This window comes from Colossoma macropomum, unplaced genomic scaffold, assembly GCF_904425465.1.
Source record: "Colossoma macropomum unplaced genomic scaffold, Colossoma_macropomum, whole genome shotgun sequence".
Classification (NCBI taxonomy): Eukaryota; Metazoa; Chordata; class Actinopteri; order Characiformes; family Serrasalmidae; genus Colossoma; species Colossoma macropomum.
This window is the reverse complement of record NW_023494810.1, coordinates 27443331-27464483: the sequence shown is the minus strand read 5'-3', so window position 1 is coordinate 27464483 and position 21153 is coordinate 27443331. Positions and strand designations below refer to the sequence as shown.

At 37.6% G+C, this 21153-nt stretch overlaps 1 protein-coding gene across 1 annotated transcript; it reads right to left on the bottom strand.

Annotated features, from left to right (window-relative positions):
- Positions 1–5354: 5354 nt before the first annotated feature.
- Positions 5355–20144, bottom strand: LOC118799884 (solute carrier family 2, facilitated glucose transporter member 11-like). The gene is made up of 12 exons (XM_036559963.1): positions 20039–20144; positions 17747–17842; positions 15095–15255; positions 14831–14955; positions 14384–14513; positions 11385–11533; positions 11098–11285; positions 10443–10553; positions 8565–8666; positions 7642–7717; positions 7383–7510; positions 5355–5573 (listed from the first exon to the last, which is right to left on the bottom strand). Exons 1-12 carry the CDS (start codon positions 20135–20137, stop codon positions 5391–5393), a joined length of 1548 nt encoding a protein of 515 aa, XP_036415856.1. The 5' UTR covers positions 20138–20144; the 3' UTR covers positions 5355–5390.
- Positions 20145–21153: the final 1009 nt, after the last annotated feature.

Genomic DNA, 21153 nt, shown 5'->3' with positions numbered 1-21153 from the left:
GTGTCGCAGTAGTGAGGCAGCACAATGACTCTGCAAGAATAGATGTTCAACATGCTCTTTGTACGGTCACATGCAAAAGTTTTGGTGCCCCTGGTCAGAAGACACATTTTGTTGACTTTCTGAGTGAAAATAATTGAACACATCCTCTATTTAGAACACACTTCTGCACATTTTAATACACAGGTACTGCTTATTTGCTGAGTTTAACATAAACAGAAAATATGACCTGCACACATTATGGCATATTTCATATTTTATGTTTTATTTGTAGTGCTATTTTAAAATTTGCCATATTTATGTTTGTCTGTAGATGATGTGTTCACTTATTTTCATTCAGAAATTCAACAAAATGTGTAAATTGACCGGAGATGTTCACTCTTTTGCATTTGGTTGTACAAACATAAATACAATACTGTGCAAAAGTCAGAGCCACACATCATTTCCTTAAGTTCCAATCAAAACTGCCTTTGAGTATGTTTTACTCATTTTTTCAGTGCCAGAAAAATAAATAACAACAAAACATATTGAACTTAAAATTACACAGAAGCCTCAACAACTAAATATTCAATTATTTTGAGGAGACCTGCTTTCAGTTATTTCAGTCTCAAGAACTCGGCAGGGATATTTTTCCACACCCCCAAAGTTCAGTCTTAGAAGTTGGTTGCTTTTTCTGCTTCTCACAATCCAAGTAATCCAAACACATTTGCTGATGTTGAGGTCTGGACTCCGGAGTGGTCAGTCCATTGTTCTGAGAAAACCAGCTTCTTTGTTTGATTTGCGTTTCCTTTTCTCAGTAAGTTCTTCTTAACAGCTACACATCTTTTCAGGAGCTTGATGTTCTCCTCTTTCTCTCAAAGATGGAAGCTTTATGTACTGTTGATAAGTACTGCTGGCAGTTTTGGTCGTCTGCCAGCACAGTTGTTCGAATTTTCTCTGTATCTTTGAAAAATGTTTTGGAAAATGCTAATTTTTTTACTTATTTTCTTGGACATACAGTGAAGCACAATGTACAGTGGATAATGTGTACTTAATGGACCTTTTGACTGGAGATTGACTGTGGACTACACTGAGCAGAGCGTCTGACCTGAGTCATTAACATATAAAAAAACATGGCTTGCATCAGGAGAGTCCAGTTCCAGACCTAGAAGGCCGAAGTCCAGTACACGTTGGTCAGGGGTGCCCAGTCTAGAATTTAAAACACATTCTGTAGGGAGGGGCTGAAGGGGGAGGGATCTGTGATCCAGTTTCTCTCATAATGACCAGAAGACTGTTTACCGTCCTGGCTCATATTTTATATGAAGAGGGTGAGAATGTATCGTTGTCGTCATAAAACTGTAAGATTTTATTCACCTTCTGCTTCTTATTGTTGCTGTTATTGTTGTTATTATTATCTATGCTGTTTACATTGTGCAACCATAATAAATGGACCAATGAAATGAAAAAAGCTTTTTTTTTTAATTGAATGTTTCTCTTCCTAAAGTTTGGAGATATTAAGGTTCACTATGGATTCTAAGAATTGACAGTTGAAAAGCAGTACAGAACTGGCCTACATGCAATTCAATGTCCCAGTAAAAACTAATATGAAAATATTTAACACACATACAGTCCAAAAACAAAGAAGAGATGAGAATATGGAGCATTCTACCAAATTAGTTCAAACTGTGGTCAGACATTAGATATTTACAAGGATTATGCTGTGTTCTACTTAAACCCAAGGCATTAATAGAGTTAGTAATAAGCTAAATATAAACAATATCATACAAAACCCCTAAGAGCTAAATTTACACTTGTGAAAATAATCCTTACACTCTCATAAAAGATGGTTCCTCAAGGGTTCTTTAGTAAAGAAAATGGTTCAATACAGAACAATCAAAGAACTCGTTGCATGATTAAAGAATTCTTTGTAATATGAAAGCGTTCTTAGGAATGTGCTGTAGATGGTTCTCTATAGAAAAAGGGTTCTTCTATTGTTATGATGTCAAGCTTGTCATCCCTTTATGTCTGATTGTAGCACCACTTAATGACCTTCCTTCATTTTCATCACCCAGTCACCTCAAATCCTTTATATTCATTTCAAGGACAGAAGGACAGAACCAAAATTTCAATAAAGCATCAGCTGAACCTCATAACAGATCACAGCAGCTTGGAAAGACTTACAGCGAATTTTTAAAAATAATAAAAATGTTCATTCAAGGAAACCTGGTTACAATTTTTACAATCTATTGTGAGCCGATTTATCTTTCCAAACTCCAAAAAAAAGGTTGAAACTCATACATAGAATTTGATAACTACCCACATCATAATTATACCATGAAAAAAAAAAGAAGGGGGTATTTTTACCCTCTTTGTTTTGCTAAATGTTCTTGTTTGTCTGTCCTGTCTTGTCCAGTTTGTCCATTGATGAAATGTTTTTTTTTTTCCTTCTTCTTTTTCTTCTGCCATGTCTCTCAGCTTTCTCTGTCTTTCCTTGCACTTATAGGGGTGGGACGAGTGGGCAGGTGGCTGTTGTGGGAGGGGGGGGTGACTGTGGGGGGGGAGGGAGGTTGGGTGGTTGTGGTACCACATCATCTTTTATCTGTATGATTATTAATAAACGATGAATTGTGACATTAATAGTAAAACTAAAAAGAAAAATGAATGTCCCCATAAAAGGGGGGTGGTGGTGGCCTGGGGATTAAAAATAAAATGATGTTAAGCTTGTAACAATAGAAGAACCCTGTTGGGTGCTATTTAGAACCTTTTTCAAAAGGTTCTATACAGAACCATCTACAGCACATTCTCCATCAATCTGAAGAATTATTTTATGATGCAAAGAACCCTTTAATCATGCAAAGGGTTCTTTAAGTGTTCATGTTCATTTCTTTACTAAAGAGTCCCTGAAGAACCATCTTTTTTAAGTGCCTGCATTGCAAAATACTTCAGCTTGTGGGATCTGTGTTAGCCTTACAGGTATTCATGTGCTATGATGGACACAACCACAGGCCAGACATGATCAAAACCAAATATACATGGATGAGGATATTCTCCATTACTGTTCTGACATGTAGTATAAATAAAGGTATTCGAATGAGAGTCTTCCCTGTGTCTCCCAGGCCATGTGTTCCCTCTTTATAGTTTTGGAAACAGCCCTATTCCCAAGGTCAAACATTGTCAGGGCCCTATGCTAGAAAACAACTCCTATGGCCACATCTTTCAGCCCCAAGTTGCCTCAATCATCTTCTCTCAACTTCCTTAGGAGGAGAACTTGCTTAGATATCATTGTGGTCATTGATTTAATTCATTTATGATATATCAAAACTATGATAACTATGATTTGGGCTAAAGAAAACCTATTTGATGTGTTGAAATGAAATGTTGAAAGTGAAAATGTTAACATGTCCCACCAATTCTGATGTGCGGCAACCCAGCACAGACACAAGGAAAATTCAGTCATGACACATAGCTTAAAAATCACTGCAGTAACTATTAGTTGCTTGTTTTTTCCATATGAAACTTTTAAAAAACATTTTATTTTCAATGTTAAATCACTTAACAAAACAATACAATATCAACAACACAAAAAACATTCCATATGAAACTTAACACAGAAGAGCTGCTGATTCTATCTGTTCTCTCTCTCCTCCAGTGGCAGCTCCAGACCGGCACTCTAAGCAATCTGAGCGGGAAGCGGCTCTCACACACACACACACACACACACACACACACACACCTTGTGTAGATTTAAAATTTAAATAGATTTTAAATTAAATTTGGAGGCACATACTTAATACAATTTTGCGCCATAGATAAGAGCTGCAGAATTGGGGTGGCAGGTAGATCCGCCCCCTGCGTGGCACAGGGGTGACTACTATTCTACGTCTTCCCTGTTTCATAACAGGTTGTTTTCTCATCCTTTTCTCCAAGCATATCATTGTAGATTCAATAAACTAGTAATAAGAGAATCCTCTACAGTTCATTACTCACAGCACAGCAAATACAAACCCAATTCCAAAAACATTGGGATAGTCGGTAAAAGGCAAATAAAAACAGAAAGCAGTGATTTGTGACTTTCTTTCACAGGCATTTAACTGAAAACAGCACAAATATTGAATATTTTACCTTACGAGCTGATTTTTGTATACATATGCTAATTCTAAATTTGACGTCTGTAACACATTCCAAAGAGGTTGGGATGTGGCAAAGGGGAGTTTGTGGAATGATCACCTGCTTGGGAACTTTTCACAGGTGAATAGGTGAATAAGTAAGAGGTGATGCTATCATGATTGCATATATACAAGGAGGTTAGGGATTTCACCGTCTACCATCCATAAATTATTATGAAAAGCTTCAGAGAAGCCACACAAATCTCTGCCAAAAAACAATATTGAATGCCCAAACTTCAATCAGCACTGCATTAAAAACAGACATGCTTTTGTAATGAATGAGCTTGGGAATACTTCTGAAAACCCTTGTCAGTAAACATATTCATCACTGCATCTACAAATGCAGGTTAAGACTGTACTATGCAAAGCGGAAGCCACTTATAAGCAAAATCAAGAAACGCTGCCGATTTCTCTGGGCTAAAGCTCAAGCAAAGTGGAAATGTGCCGAGCCCACCTTTCAAATTGTTTTTGGAAATAATGGACATTGTGTTCTGTGGGCCAAAGAGGAAAAGGACCATCCTGACTGTTACCAGCATAAAGTCCCAAAGCCAGCATCTGTCATAGTGTGGGGGTGTGTTACTGAGTGATTTACACATCTGTGAAGGCACCATTAATGCTGAGGGGTACATATGCATTTCAGAGCAGAACTCCATTGTAAACATGTGGCACATTATGGAGTGCAATATTCAACAAGGGATACCCCAGACTGTTCACAACTTTAACAATTGGTGTTCTCAATTCCTAAATGATTACTGAACGTAGTTAAAAGGAAAGGTGATGAATCCAGTAGTAAACATGCACCTGTCCCATCTTTTTTGGAACATGTTGCAGACATCAGATTTATAATAAGTGTGTATATACAAAAAATTAAAAATAAATAAAGTGGATGAAACACTAGATATTAATGTTAAACTTCTGGTCTTTGTACTGTTTTCATTTTAATGCAGGTCAAACAATAAATTGCTAATCATTTCTGTCTGTTTTTATTTACATTTATTCTACTTTTTTTGGAAATTTTGGGCTTGTGTGATTTGACTTAATCGTGTTGAGTTGTTTGTTAGAGGAGAAGTATTAAACAGTGATAAACAGTCTGAAGACATCAAGATAATTGCATTAAATTTGCAAAAAGGAAAAAAGTCGTCATTTTTAGTCTCGTATCATTAACAAGCCAATATCACCAGCCAGTAGTGAAGCGATGAACAAATAAACCACTTTTTTACTTCTATCCTGTTTGTATCAGGTTGGTTTTCACAACTTAGTCTCCAAGCACATGTCATCAGTGGAAGAGCCGCACACTCTGATGTTCCTAAACTCCTCAGAGATTTCCAGAGGAGTTTTGCCCTTCGTTTCTGGTAGGATGAAGAAAACGTAGAGGGACGCAGCCAAACAAACGCCTGAGAAGAGCACAAAGCTGAAGGACTTCAGAGTGACCTGAGGAGCACAAGAGAATGACATAAAGTTTTCTGTCCATATAGATGGAAAAAAAATATAAGGCTCTTCATTTATTCACAATCCAGTCAAAAACGGCCATTAAGCACAAGTTAAGCAAGTGCATTACATTTCAAGTACATTAAGTACATTCCTCAGGAGATATTTCTGAGGGTGTTGGATATAAGATCTCAACATTGTATAAGGAAAGAGAAAGTCAAAAGAAAAATAAGTGACAAAACAGGAGTTTCCAAAACTGGAGTTCAAAAAATGATTCAAATGTGCAGACAAAATGGGACTCATAACAACCACCTGCCAGACCTCATAGCAGAAGTGGCTGGTACTTTCTTACACAGCTGTCACGTTAAGTCAATATTATTTTATATAACTTATAAAATGTAGATAACGTTATTATAAAAAAGATGCCAACAGATATTTTAGATGCTTTACTCAAATCTTTACTTTGAGCAATAAGAAATGATAATGTAGCATAATAATGTATACAATGTAACAATGAATGATAATGTAGTGTAATTTAAGCTGTCTGCCTCACTATTTGACCAGAATAGATTAGAATAAAATACTTTTATAGAATAAAATTATTTTGAATTTTATTTATATGCAACAAAGTGGGTTTTATCTTGTTAAAAACATTGATACCATACTTTTGAATTTAGATTTTTTAAATATTCTAGCTAATCCTAGACAACATTGGCGGAACACTAATAAAATACCTTAATAAAAGCTAACTAAACTAACTAAAGGCTTTACTAACCGTTAACTTAGCAAATAAAAGAAAATGACCAAACTCAGAATTCTAAATTTATACTTTTTTCGCATTTTTAAATGGTGATAGAAAAAAAGACCATAAAAACCTGTTTTTATCAAGCCAGTGACACTAATGTTAGTTTTTGAATGACCTTTCTGCATCACTGTGCGTGTATTCAATAGCAGATTATTTTTGTTTGAGGTGATATTTTAGTTTGAGTCAGTCATGAGCATTACAATGTCTGTACTGGCTGTTTGTTAAGTGGTCCTGCCCCTTTGAGAGTTCCACCAATCATCAGCGAGCTTCCAGGTGTGACAAAAAGTACAGTTGTAAAAGCTTACAGTCCAGTACATCTTTAATTTTTATAATTTGGAAAAAGCACTCGCGATAGCCTCACAGACTCCCAGTGAAGCACAGCATCCGGGCGGGACCCAAAATGATGACGCAAAAGCCTGCTGTCCAATAAGCGCTGATCTTTGCTCTGCTAAAACAGCAAGTGCCATTAACTCGCACTGAAGCCCGGCTTGAATAGGGTTCTATGGGCTGAGCTTCCACTGGCTTCCTTAAACTCACTGATGCAGACTATACTGTATATTAGATGTATTAATTATATAATCAGTGTCAAACTGCAGCAGATGTTTCCCACTTTGTAATTGCTAAAGATACCGACAGACACGTTGTTAACCATTTCAGTGCCATGTTATGATAAAATGTCAGGGGAAATAGATACATCTAAAGGTACTGAGATGTATCCTTGAGGGTACCACCCCAGTGACAGTTTCGTTCCCTTTTTTCTGAGTGTGCACCTAAAAGACACTGAACGAATTAATGACTTCATCTAAGTAATCAGGTGCTGCGTTTGGTCAAGCAGGAGTTAATACAGCACCAGTGATGCTACTGCGACAAAGGTTAACTGTGAAATGATATTAGAATCAGTGTAAATTATTAAATAGCTGTGTCTGTTGACCTGGTCATTAAGACCATTAGTCAGCAATAGTGGAAATATAAAATGAACTATTGTGGTTATGTAGGAACAAACTTACCAGAAGGAAAGGGAAGATGAATCCTAACACAGTGAAGCCGCCCCACAGCAGAATTCCAATGAACACAAACGCTGCAGAGCGATACGACTGGACAAAAATCTCATGGGTGAGCGACGGCATCACTCCAGCTGTCAATCAGAAACAATATTTTTGTATATCATTTGAGTATATTCAAATGAATTGGCTGTATCAACGACTTAAGTATATATTTTATAAGCACTGTAAAAGTCTATGTAAATGCTTGCGGGTGATGGTTTACCTGGACCCCCTCCATAAAAGATGACAAAGAGGAACATGAGGGCGACGGTGCTGTACGGAATCCAGGAAGAGTAATCCTGAGAAAATGAGACAAAATGATTGAGAGAAAATTCAAAGCTTCTCATTTTTCAGAATAGGTTTATGTTTTCACGTTTTACAAGTTATATTTTGCCTTCACACAAGTCAATAGTGTGACAGGGATGCTTAAATAAAAGCTGGAAGTCATTCAGGGTAGTTTGGTGTGAAATGCTCCATTCTAGAGAAATTACAGAGTTAGAATTGTTCACAGTGGTGAACGTCTGAAGAGGTTAATGCCTCTAAAATCTCCTTCATAGAAAGTTATCACATTAAATGGTTACGAATCTGCTGCCTGATGCCTGAAACATTGTTTTACGATAAAGTTTTTGACCTAAACTTCATGTTTTTAATTCCATTCATGACAGAGAGGTACAGGCATAACTTACTAGAGATAGAGAACTTATTTTATCGCTGTTTTAGCATCATCAACATTGCATATGAAAACTCAAAAAGCATGTGTAGGATCACTGGTTATTTGGACAGAAAATGAAATGGATACATTTGGATTGTAATGTAAATTTGAGTCAGTAGGTTTCTCTATAAACATTTCCTCTGACCTCCTAAACTGCAGGCTTATTATTCAGCAATTAATCCTAAGATTTACTATTCAGTAACTACTAACAACCTAATATGCAAGTCCTGTAGTTATGAGAGTGAGAAACTGAAGCCTGGACCCACAGTTTAATGGTTCAATCTTTAGACTAAATCTACTCCACCAATATCTTCTGGATCACTTTAATTTGTGTTTTGAAAACTGGTCAAGAGTTTTGTGTATAAGTCCGTATCTACTGATCTAATGGCAGATCTAAAGCATATAAGTGTAGCTGTTGGATAAAAGTCAGTCACCTTTAGCTCCAAAGTGAGGGTCATCAGTGCCATAATGACTGCCATGATACCATAACCGACCCAAAGCAGCACTCTCCTGCCCACACGGTCAATCAGCAGACCCTGTGTGCACACACATAGTAATACGTCAAATTAATACACATGCAGAGACCATTGCACTCATCGTTTAAAGGACTAGCTTGGCAAAAAATCAAATGTACACAAATGTCCTGTTGACCCAATTTTGATCAAACCGCCAAGGCATGTGTCCAAAGTTTTCTTCTTTAGTTTTGTACTGGAGCTATTACGCTAACAAGTAATGAAAGCTTAGGCCTCATCTGTTAGTATGGTATGTGAAAATGTAAAAGGACATCTCTCACACTGACCCTCATAGACATTACATGCAGACTCACATACATATTAGCACACATATGTACACCCACACATATTAGCAGCCACCTGGGATACCAGAGCAAAGGCCGTGCAAACATCTGCGATAACATGGCAAAAGCTTAACAACACCTTAGCAACCACCTGTGATGCCACAGCAATGGCCTAACAACACCTTAGCAACCACCTGGCATACCATAGCAACAGGCTAGCAACACCTTAGCAACCACCTAGGATTTTAGAGCAATGGCCTAACAACACCTCGCAACCTTGGTGGAGTTAATCAGTTATTTAAGAAAGGCATGCACAGTTTGGAAGCTTTACATTCTGGCTTTAAACACTGTTATGCTGTGCAAGGTGATCTACACTTCAAACCCCACTCACATAAAGATGTGGATTTCCTAGCTCAGCAAGCCATTTATACCTTTCAGCTAATATGAGTGTCTCAAACATAGGTGCAGGCTACAGGTCTGCCTAGTTCATTTTCTGAGCTTTTCATCACTCGGTTTTTAATGTCTAACTTACACAACAAGATTACACACCTACATCACCCCAGTTGTAACAGCAGCAAAAGACACTGAGGAAATAAAGCAAAATTTTCCATATAAAAAAGTGAATTTCAGCTTAACTTGGACTTGGATCAGTTATACATTACTATCATTGCCATAGTAAACCTGCTGTTTGTCATTGTCATTATCGTTTCTTTCATGCAGGTATATTGCTTGCCATATGCTGCCTCGCCTCAGCAGAGCCACAGCTGGCTGTCTCCTCTCTCTCCTCTGGATTTAGCAGAAACATTTTGCTTGTAGCAAAAGCAAGAAAATAACCATAATAAAGGTTTGAATGTAATCCTGCTAGTAATCACCATGTGTCCATATTGTCCCTGTAATCTGATTACTGTAGTTTTTCTGTAACAGAATGTCTGATTATGTAACACTGTGACATATACAACCCTGCATCAAGGACAGGGCGCAGGGAAACACCCCCCACCAACTCCGCCTAATCATTTACAGTACATTTACACCATTTGGCAGACACTCTTATCCAGGAAGACTTACAATTTGATCATTTTACACAGGTAGGCAGAGGTAGTGTTAGGAGTCTTGCCCAAGGACTCTATTCGGTATAGTGTAGGGTGCTTGTCCATGTAGGGGACTGAAACCCAGTCTACAGCACAGAAGGCAAAGTTGTTACCCACTACACTACACCAACCAACCATCATCAATCACCACACAACTGCCTGAAAGAGTGTTGAACAATCGCAAACAGATGTGCTTACGCAGCTTCTAATATTGTATGGCACACATTATCTATTAAAGTGAACATAGTAGAGTTGTAGAGCTAAAAACAGTGCAAAACTGAAGAAGCAAGCTTTCACAAATGCATTAGCTGACGGACAATTGAGGTGAGGGGGAAACTGACTTTGATTTTTCAACAAACTATTCATTTTATTCTGTTATCAGTCTTTAGAGGGGTCAAAAATGCTGGATGGTTACATTCTGAACTCACACATGTGATGTTGTTGAGGACTTCAAACAGCCCCACCCCCATAGTGACATAACGAATCTTGTCCACAGGAATTCCAGCCTCCTCAAAGATGCTGAAAGAATATAGGCTGAACTGTGGAAACAGAGCGAGAAGGGTGAGAAAGCTTCATACTGCAATATGAGTTTAGAACCACAGCACAAGAAGATCATGTGAGGCCATTAGGGATCACTGAATGAATGGTCAAACAAGGTAAAGAGGGCACTCCGAGTGTGAAGTAAACTTACTGTTCTTCATTTTATTACTCCACACCTTTTTTGCACCATTTTCACAGCTAGAACCACAAAACTAGTGTGTGCTTGTGCTTTTTTAATTCACAAACGTCTCTCACCCTTTAATCGTTCTTTACTAAAGAACCCTTGAAGAACCATCCTTTTAGCACATGTATATACACACATATTAACAGCTACCTGGGATACCATAACAATGTCCTAGCAACACATTAGCAACCACATAATATAGCACATAACCACACAATAACATAGCAATAGTTGAGCAACACTGTAGCAACAACCTGTGATACAATGAATGGGATTTTATTGATTTTTATTGATATTTAATTTAGATTTTTCACCAAATTATTATTTTAAATAATACTGTAATATTAATAGTTACTTACGGCTGAGATGCCACAGAACTCAATAGCTTCTTGCAGGACGAGCAAACTAAGAATTTGCCAGCGTACGTTTCGGTCCCTCAGCAGTTCCAGCAGAGTCTTACTGCGCTCTCCTCTCAGAGCTGCCTGCTCTAGCAGCATCTCCTCAATCTCCAGCTTATAGTCCCCCGGACCCCACAGACACTGCAGCGCTGAACACACAAAGGGGAGGATTTACTAACGTGTGCCATCGCAAACTCTATTTTGGGGTTAAAAATTTTTACATTTTTAAGATTTAAGTGAATACATACCTTTCTTACACTCCTCAGTGTTTCCCTTCTCTATTAATAGGTATCTTGGTGCTTCAGGGAAGAAAGGCAGTGTTACCATCTGAATTATGGAGAAAAACGCTGGGATGCCGAGCAGGATATTCCACAAGTCCTCCCGACCCAGGATCTGGCTGTGAGAGCAGAGAGGCGTATGAGTAGCGAGACATACCAAAGAGAAGCTTAAAAGACGCAGTATTAGAGCAGGAGTGTCCAGTCTTCTTCTTACACATCTACCATATTTTTTTATGATATTTTTCAGTATTCACAAGATGACATTTTATGAAGTAAACAATGTTGTTTTGATAAGTTTAAGCGACAGACAGGCATTTGTTCCATTTAAAACACTGCTATGAAGCACCATTTCCATGTAATTGATTTGCTAAAGCTGAGACCTAGTTAAGAACACCAAATACTTGAGTAACAACATGTTTATAAATATACTATAACATAATAATAAATTATAGCACATTATTACTGCATTATGAGGCATTATTAGAAGTGTATTATGATGTGTACAGAGCATTGTTGCCAAGTTACAGAGAGTTATAAGCACATTTATAACTGTTTATGAATTGAAACACTTTCTTTGAAGTCTACCTTATAATGCCCCATAAGGCTGTAAGAATGTAAAGTATATAGATATGCTTTTTAACTAGGCCTCTGCCTAAGTTCTTTATAACAACTGTATACATGAAACAAAGGTCTGTCACATTAGTTTTAAGGACCCTTATGTCAATAACATATAATTTAATTTATTTCATAAAAATGTAATGTCATCTTGTGAATACAGATATAATGTTATTGTTTTTTTATTGGTATTGTTTTTTTAAGTGTGCTATTCAAGGCTTGTTGTAAGCAGCCTTCAAATAAAGAATATTTATCTTCTCCTGTAAAGTTATTATTTTGGAGACACAAGGTTTAGGCCAACACTAATGTTAAGGTCCCTCTTTGGTAGATTCAGGTGACTAGGTGGGGGAGGTTGGCTGTTAGCTGTAGCCAAACTATCTCTCATCTTATGCTGTAATTAGACCAGCCTTTTGTTTATATAGAAAAAAGCATGAGCTGTTTAGATTGGACCTATTATACTCATTTTCAATGTTCATAATTTTATTTTTGGGATCTACTAGAATAGATTTACAGGCTTCAGTGTTCCAAAAACATTGTTTTTCTCATACTGTATTATACTACATCTCTTTTCACCCTCTGTGTGAAATGCTCTGTTAGGGCTCCTGTGTCTGTAAACCCCCCTCCCAAGGAGCTCAGTGTGCTCTGATTGGTCAACTGCCAGAGTAGCGTCCTGCTGCAAGTTCTGTCCCTACAACCGCTGTGGCTGTTCTTATGCTGCTTTCACATGTTTGCAGTAGACAGACAATGGCAGATGGACTCAATTTTACCATTTTTTGCCATTGACCGCAGTGGTGGAATAAACTGGACGTTTTTTGGGCGCCATTGATGCCAAATTACTAATTGCTGAATTACAGATGAACTCAGTATTGTACAACAAAAAGAAAAGAGCACAGTATTTTCCCCTGCCTGATTCCACCTTAAAAAAAATAACTTACCCTGTGGGTCGCTGGTTCGATCCCCTGAGCTGACAGCATATGACTGAAATGCTCTTGAGCAAGGCACCCAACCTTCAACTGCTCCCTGGGCTCTGTGGATAGGGCTGCTCACCACTCCGGGCAATTGTGCTCACTGCCCCCTAGTGTGTGTGGGTTCACTAGTGTGTATGTGGTGTTTCACTGCACGGATGGGTCAATGCAGAGGTGAAATTTCCCCATTGTGGGACTAATAAGGGTCACTTAACTTAAAGTTCTCCTCTGATAACTCTATTTTCGTTAGCTCTACGGTCACCTTGGCAGAGTTTGTGTATATTCATGCTGCCATTGGCCGTATCCCACGGAATGACATTTTTTCAACGCAAATATGTGAACACAGCATTACAATGGTGTCAGTTCTATCGTATCAGTTTGAACCAGAGTCGGATCCTGAACGTCAGATAGAATAAGTTGGTAGGACCGATCCACCTTCACAAGCTAGACTGGAGCAGGACGTTTCTCTTGCGTGAGGATGTGCCAAGCTTGCTGGTAGGCAGGCAATAAGGATTGTGTTACGAAATTGAGTCATCTTGTAACAAAGGAAAAGGGCTGGAATTCCAGATAGCATTTCAGGCAGCTGATAAAAGTGGTTTTTGTGGGAGAGAGTTTGGGCTTTGGGACTTTGCATAGTGTTCACAGTCCAAAAAGCTATATAACACACAAAAGGAAAGCTAAAAACCTGAGAAGCATAAGAGCCCCTTTAACTTTATAGTTACTAGACTTCTTTTTTCTAGTGAAAAGCGTGTATTTCTACAAAATCACCTCCTTAGTGAAAAATACATATTTTTATTTTTTTTTCTAAAATAAATAACTTATTTTACATGAAGAGCTCCTGATACATCCAAATGAAATGGAAAGGGGTGGGGATGTCAGTTTTAGCAAGGGGATGATTTTTTTGACTGCAGGCAATGTCATCTCCTTGCTTCCCCCCACAAATCACACTTTTGTTATATGAGTGATATTAGAGCTGGAATGAAACTCTGCAGAGTGGCAAAACTCCAGGGGTAACATTTTACTGTAGGGTACTGTCCATAAGGCTAAATGACACCTACATAAGCTTGTCAAGACAACTAACATAACCCTACACAAAAGTTTATGAAAGCTTGTTCCAACATGCATCATCTGTCATAAAGACTACTTTAGCTAACTTTGATCAAAATTGGCAAATATAACCTTTATAGTGAATGATGCCTATTGGAATAAGCACTTATAAACATTTATGTAGGGTTATGTCAGTTGCCATGACGAGCTCAAGTAGGAGTCATGTAGCCTTATTAACAATACCTTACAGTAAAGTATTACCACTCCAGGGATCTCTAGGAGTTAGACACTCATGCATTGTCCAGAAAGCTTTCATTTTCTATAATAAAACTTAGGCCTTACCTTAGTCCCATGACCTGCCCAAACAGCTTGCCACTAGATAAGAAGAGAGTGACCGTAAGCGAGACCATTCCTCTTATTTTCTTGGGTGAGCTGTCTCCAAGGTAGAGACCATGGATGCTCATACCTAACCCTTTACAATCAGCAATGAGTAAAATCAGAGACATCCTTTAGAAAGAACTGCAGACCAAAAGGTCCTACTATACCAGCAGAGATGGCTCATAGTACAGCCTAAATCTAGTTCATACTAAATCTTAGATACAGTACTAGTCAAAAGTTTGAGAACTGCTGAACGAGAACTATGGAAACCTGCAAAATCACTGTAAAATCATCTGGTAATCTACTGGTGCTGGTACACTACAGGAAAGGTTAAGTGCTGTTAAAGTTTTGTTAGATTAGAAATGTCTCTAAATCTGGTGTGGCATATCAGGTGAGAGAGGTGAGGCTTACCTGAGGTGAAACCAAACAGCAAGCGAGAGAGTATAACCATCTCGAACGAGTTTGCGGGTTTGCTTGTGATCATGGAGCCTAAAGCAACAAAGCTGAACACATTGTTCCAGATCATAGCTCTCTTTCTGTGAGGGAGACAGAAATGACACAGTGAAGATGCTGCTTTGTTGGCTAATACAAATTTAGTAGTCGTAATTCTTATCCTCACTATCAAACTTTTGCCTGTGTACCACAACTGTAAGACAACTAGAGAAAGACTCTCACCTCCCCAATTGGTTGGTGATCCAGCGGACACTGATGGATCCAAACAGACCACCAAAAGCAAAGCTGGACACTATAGTGGACCATATGAGTGTGACTGTGTTCTCTCCTGGAGATTCTCCATAGCGCTGAGTCCAACTGCTGTTAATAAAGCTCATAATGAACTGTGGACGAACACAGCAGGAGGAAAGAAGACAATCATGATCTTCTAATTCATTACATTGAACGTTTTGCCAGAATGTATCTTTACAGACGGTGCCAAAATATCCAGAAGGCACAGAACACAGTATTTCACAAATAATATTACAACCTAAATTCCAAAAAAAGTTGGGGCACTGCAAAAAATGTAAATAAAAACAGAATGCAATAATGTGAAAATCTTTTAAAACCTTAAAATAGTACAAAGACAACATATATAATATTGAAACTGAGACATTTTTGTTGTTTGGGTTGAGGCACGTGGGTCACGACATATGGTTGGTTAGTACAATTTCACTGTATCATAAAAGAAGAATATCACTTGCTAAAATAATGTAACTTGGTTTTAGGACGGCCCACAGTGTCTTCATTCTAAGAGTACCACAAATATATTACACAAACTGGCCTAATTTACTCGTACACACTGCTGGACAGGGGTCGGCAACCCAAATGTTAAGAAGAGCCATTTGGTCCTTTCGACAAAAATCACACCACCTTGCGAGCCACAACATTTTATATCCATTTTACCATCTTGGCTGTAAATATGTCTCAGTATATGCTTATGTCTAAGTACAGGCTAAAAATATAAACAAAAACATTACTTACTTTGACTTTGACTTACTTTGCTCTGCTTTAAGCTTTAGTTCAGCTATAGCCTTTCTCGCATCTCCAGCAGGAAACTTTTCCGCAAAAGTAGAACAGTTTCTTGTAAAATGTTTCTCAACGTTCAACTTTTTACAAGTCAGCTTCTCATCTGCTAGCTCCTTGCTTGAATTTTTCCGTTCCACCTTCAGAATGTAACTGCTGCACCATGTAAGGAGGAATGGGAGAATTTGAACAAGAAGCTGGTGTGAGAAGCGACTTCAGCCTCGCAACTTATTAGTGTTTGACAGTTTCTCGTTGCAGATTAAATGTATCAGGAAACCAGCTAGAGTGATTATAAACATAAACAAGTCTATTCGTCTCCAAATTATCGATGTTCATCTTAAATCTTTCTCTTTGCCTTTTCATTAGCTTCTAACAAAGTGAGGTTGTTATCTGCTTTGCTATGGTGATTAGCAGTCTGTGCACCAACCTACCGGGTTAAAGGTTGAATTAGCAGATATACATTAGCTCACCGTCAATTGTTAAAACTTGTTAGAAAATTTCATTGTTAGAATTGTTAGAATGATCAGCAGAGCTTTATTTTACTGCAAAGGTGGATTATTTTATTTTTACCTAAAAATATAATTCTGCTGCGGAGCTGCAACAGGGCAGGAAAAGAGCCGCAGTGTAAATGTTTGAAATGCACTGGGTCACTTAAAACTCACATCAGCATGAAAGAACAGGATGTCCTAAAAATATATGATTTTCACCTCTAAAATGACCATGATATTTTGTTTAAAATCTTTCCTGTCTGAGCCAAAGGTTTAAACCACACTGGGCCACTCAAACTCACGTTAACCTGAAAGAAGAGGAGTTCCTACAATTTTATGACTTGGTTTCAAAATGGCTGAGAGTGATTAATCATGATTACTAAACATCCACAAAGATAGAATTAAGTAACTACAGACAGCATTTCGGCTAACGTAATTGTATCGGTCAGCTCTGAAGGTTGTCTTCTAGAGTGAAAGCCCTGTGCCATTTTTTTATATGCAGCAACCGATAGCCAGCCAATCACAACACAGCTCTAAAAATCAGCAGTAACCAATCATGTGTCGGGACCCACATGCCCACAGCGGTCAAAATTACTTAACCAATGCTGCTGCTGGCATTACCCGTGTTCAACGACTGTAGCTACATGCTAATAACAACAGCAGCAGTAGCTTGTGTGCATTGATCTCAGTTGAGAATGCAGTTTTGAGAGGAAACAAAGAAGTAATCCTATATATATATATATATATATATATATATATATATATATATATATATATATATATATATATATATATATATACATTTTATATTAAAAATACATTTTAGGCCAAAACAATGTCTCATGTATCAAGCAACGCATTCATAACCATTTTGTGTAATATAGGGCCGATTCTAAGATCAGAGCTTTAGGGGTTAGCACCCAATTAGACCAGCCCCACCAACCCCCCCGCCCATCATATCTTTCAATAACTCTATAACATTAATTAGCAGATATGAAGACAGCTAGCTAAGAGTAGGAGAGAGAAAGTGGATCAAAACATTTGCTTATCACAGACAAACTTTTTACTCTTATCTTTAGAGGTGCTGGGACTGAATTTAGGGGTGCTTCAGCACCACTAAAAAGGGGCCAGACACATCTATGATGTAATAACTTAATGAGATGTACCTTTTAGAGCCATTAATGCTTCAGATGTCTGGTTCCTATTACTATAATGGTGAACAATTTTGACTTGATAAATTTCTCTAGAAAGGCGCATTTCACACCGAACCACTCTGAATGATTTTGAGTTATAAACTATTGATATTGAGTAATAAACTCACCGGAGTTGGGGAGCTGATGAGCGTAATGTTGCTTCCCATCTGAAAAGAACCTCCCAGGCTAAGAACTATGATGAAGAGCAGAGCCTTCCCACGAACCTGAAACAACCGAAGAGACATTAGTTGATTTAATCAGTCACTTAGGATCATTAATGTCACTAAACCATCAGATAGGGATAATGATGATAGTGATATCAATGGAAACTGAGTGTTCGAGGTTCTACTAAAAATAAAAAACCCTTGAAGAACCATCATTTTTAAGTGTGTACCAGACATGGTGGCAGCCTGAACTTTAAACTTAAGTTATTTGACTTTACCTTAAAAATCATGCAAATTTATTGCCTCAAAAAAATAAGTAAAGTCACTCAACAGGTTCAAATGTAAATAACTTTATAGATGAGTTATAATTACTTTCTAATTTTCAGTGATCCACACTTCTTCAGCAGGTAAGGCTGAGTCAAAGAGTCCAATATCATAAAAGGTGACCTGGTGATACTCTACTTTTTCAAGTTCTGCTTACTTTCGAATTAGTCAGGTTAATGAGTCAAAAATTATTCTTCTTTGTGTAAAGTATTTGCATTAATTAAAACAACATCAGTGTATTAAATAGATGAGACTAGAACCACCCATTTCTGAGGTGCTTCTGATAGCTTAATGCATATCTGTCATTCTGTTAGCTTTCATAGTAAAGGGCCGAACTGCTAAACCTGAACACAAAACACCACATCATGGCCAACAAAAACTTGCCAAATGCATCCAAACGTCAAATTTAACATGAGAGTACGCAATGACACAAAAATAACACTTTCTTAAGAGAATTCATTTATGCATTAAAAAAAAATGACTTAACCAACAAAGAATGCTGGGAAGCTTTTTGGGCACAAAACACTTCAGTCTGTAGGACTTATCAAGAGCAGCTAGATTTACCTCAGCAAGGATTCATACAAGAAATATGACATGTTACCAGATTTGTATTAGAAACTTTTAACAAATTAGTAAATTAACCCAAGTTGTTGATTATTTTTCTCTACTTTTATCCATTCTTTTCATTCTATTCTCTTATTTGTGTTCCTGTAATCCTGAAAAACATTTTTCTATTTTACTTTTAAAATTCAATTGTTTTTGGGATATATCACATCACAGAAATGATACATTACCCAACAGGTGAAACAAGTAAGACACTATTTTTTGTGTTTTTGTTAATTTATATGTTTTCAATGCATTTATCCACTCTTTAAATAGTGTGTTTTGATGTTGTGCTTATAAATATGAACAAAAAGTATGCATTAATCAGCATATGTTTAAAAATGAAATTGATAGTGAAGAGCATCCCGACACCACAAATTAGTAACATTAATACTTTGTTACAAAGCCATTGTTGGCAATTTGGCCAAAAATTGAAAATCACAGTTTCAGGAAATAGTTAATGGGGTTCCACAGGGCTCTATCCTTGGGCCAGTGCTTTTTAATTTATATATTAATAAAGGTTTAAGACAATGAAGATTGTAGAATTAATTTTTATGCAGATGATACAATCATTTATTCTTGTGTTTCCTCTGTAACACTAGCTAAGAAATATTGACTTTTTACACAAATATTTACATAGTCTGAAACAAAGTGGTTTAACTCTATTTTTTTATTTATAAATATAATTCTCTTTGCAAAAAATGATTTTTGTGTCATAGTGTACTCTCATGTGAGATATGAAGTTTGGATGCATTTGACATGTTTTTGTTATTAGATGATGTTTTTATGTTCAGGTTTAGCAGTTAGCCTATCACTATGAATGCTAACAGAATGGCAAATATGCTTTAAGCTATTAGAAGCCCTCAGAAATGGGTGATTCTAGACTTACCAAAGCCATATATTTGTTACTGTATACAACAGTCCATTTAATATAATGCATTTGTTTTAATTGATGTCTGTACTTTACACAAAGAGGAACATTTGATGCAAGTGAACTGGACTAATTGAAGAATAAGCAGAATTAATTTAAGTTTACATTTCAGGCTGCCACCATGTCTGGTTGGATAGATTTGAGATGGGCATAAATGAGTCCTTATCTCATGTCACAGTGAAGATCAGGGAACATGTTAGAGGCCTTACAGAGATACAAAAGCCAAAGAACTATAATTCCTAAGTGTCAGAAATATATCCTTAAACAAAATATTCTATATTAAAAAGATGCAAATTTAATTATGGGAGATAATCTACATCCCTTCACCCCTTACTGGAAATCTTCAAATCTTTCAAAAATGACTAAAACCTTGAAAATAGAATATAAAGTTGGCCTACCAGTTGCTTTAACACGCTGTCCATGTCCGTCCACTCGGAGGTCTGTGTAGGAGTGATGACTCTGGTTGACCAAACTGATTTAAAGAGCCCATCAGGCATCTGGAGTAATAAGATTAATTTTTTACACAGGTTTAAAATGTCATGATTGTGTCGCAGTAGTAAGGCAGCACAATGACTCTGCAAGAATAGATGTTCAACATGCTCTTTGTACGGTCACATGCAAAAGTTTTGGCGCCCATGGCCAGATGACGTATCGATTTTCTGAGTGAAGATAGGTGAACACATCCTCTACAGAGAACACACGTCTGCACATTTTAATGCATGGTTACTGTTTATTTGCTGCATTTAACATGTGACCTGTGCGAAAGTTATGGCACAATGTATGTTTAATTTTTGTCACTATTTTAAAATCAGCTGTCGCCTCACAGCAAGAGGGGCCTGGGTTCGATTCCCCAGCCGGGCAACCAGGTTCCTTTCCGTGTAGAGTTTGTATGTTCTCCCCGTGTCTGCGTGGGTTTCCTCCCACAGTCCAAAGACATGCAGTCATGCTGATTGGACATGCTATATTGCCCCTAGGTGTGAGTGTGTGTGTAACTGTATATGTCAGTGTGTCTGCCCTGCGATGGCAACCTGTCCAGGGTGTTTCCTGCCTTCCATCCAATGACTGCTGGGATTGGCTGCAGCACCCCCCCCATGACCCAGAAGCATAAGCAGCTTAGAAAATGTGTGTGTGTGTGTTTGTGTGTGTGTGTGTGTAAATACAACACTGCAAAAGTCAGAGGCCACACTTCATTTCCTTAATTTCAGCCAAAACTGCCATTAAGTAAGCATGTGTGTTGTGGTCTGCCGTCTGGGATGGTCAGTAAACTCTTCTCAACAACTACACATCCCTTCACAAGCTTGATTTTCTCCTTTCTCTCAAAGACGGTAACTTTAAGTACTGTTTTTCAGTACTGCTGACGGTCTACCAGCACAGTTGTTAGAATTTTCTCTGTATCTTTGAATAATGTTTTTTTTCACTTATTTTGTTTGGCGTACAGTGATGTAGAATGTACAATGAATAGTATGTACTTTTGACTGGATATTTAATAAATGAATGGTAGTCTCAGACTTTT

Bases quoted from the DNA above. Each gene is read 5' to 3' on its own strand.
- LOC118799884 (XM_036559963.1), bottom strand. From the start codon at position 20,137: ATGCCTGATGGGCTCTTTAAATCAGTTTGGTCAACCAGAGTCATCACT. The intron at 17,843-20,038 runs GTAGGCCAACTT...CGGTTGTTTCAG, and splicing joins ACAGCGTGTTAAAGCAACTG to GTTCGTGGGAAGGCTCTGCT. The intron at 15,256-17,746 runs GTGAGTTTATTA...GTTCGTCCACAG, and splicing joins TCATCAGCTCCCCAACTCCG to TTCATTATGAGCTTTATTAA.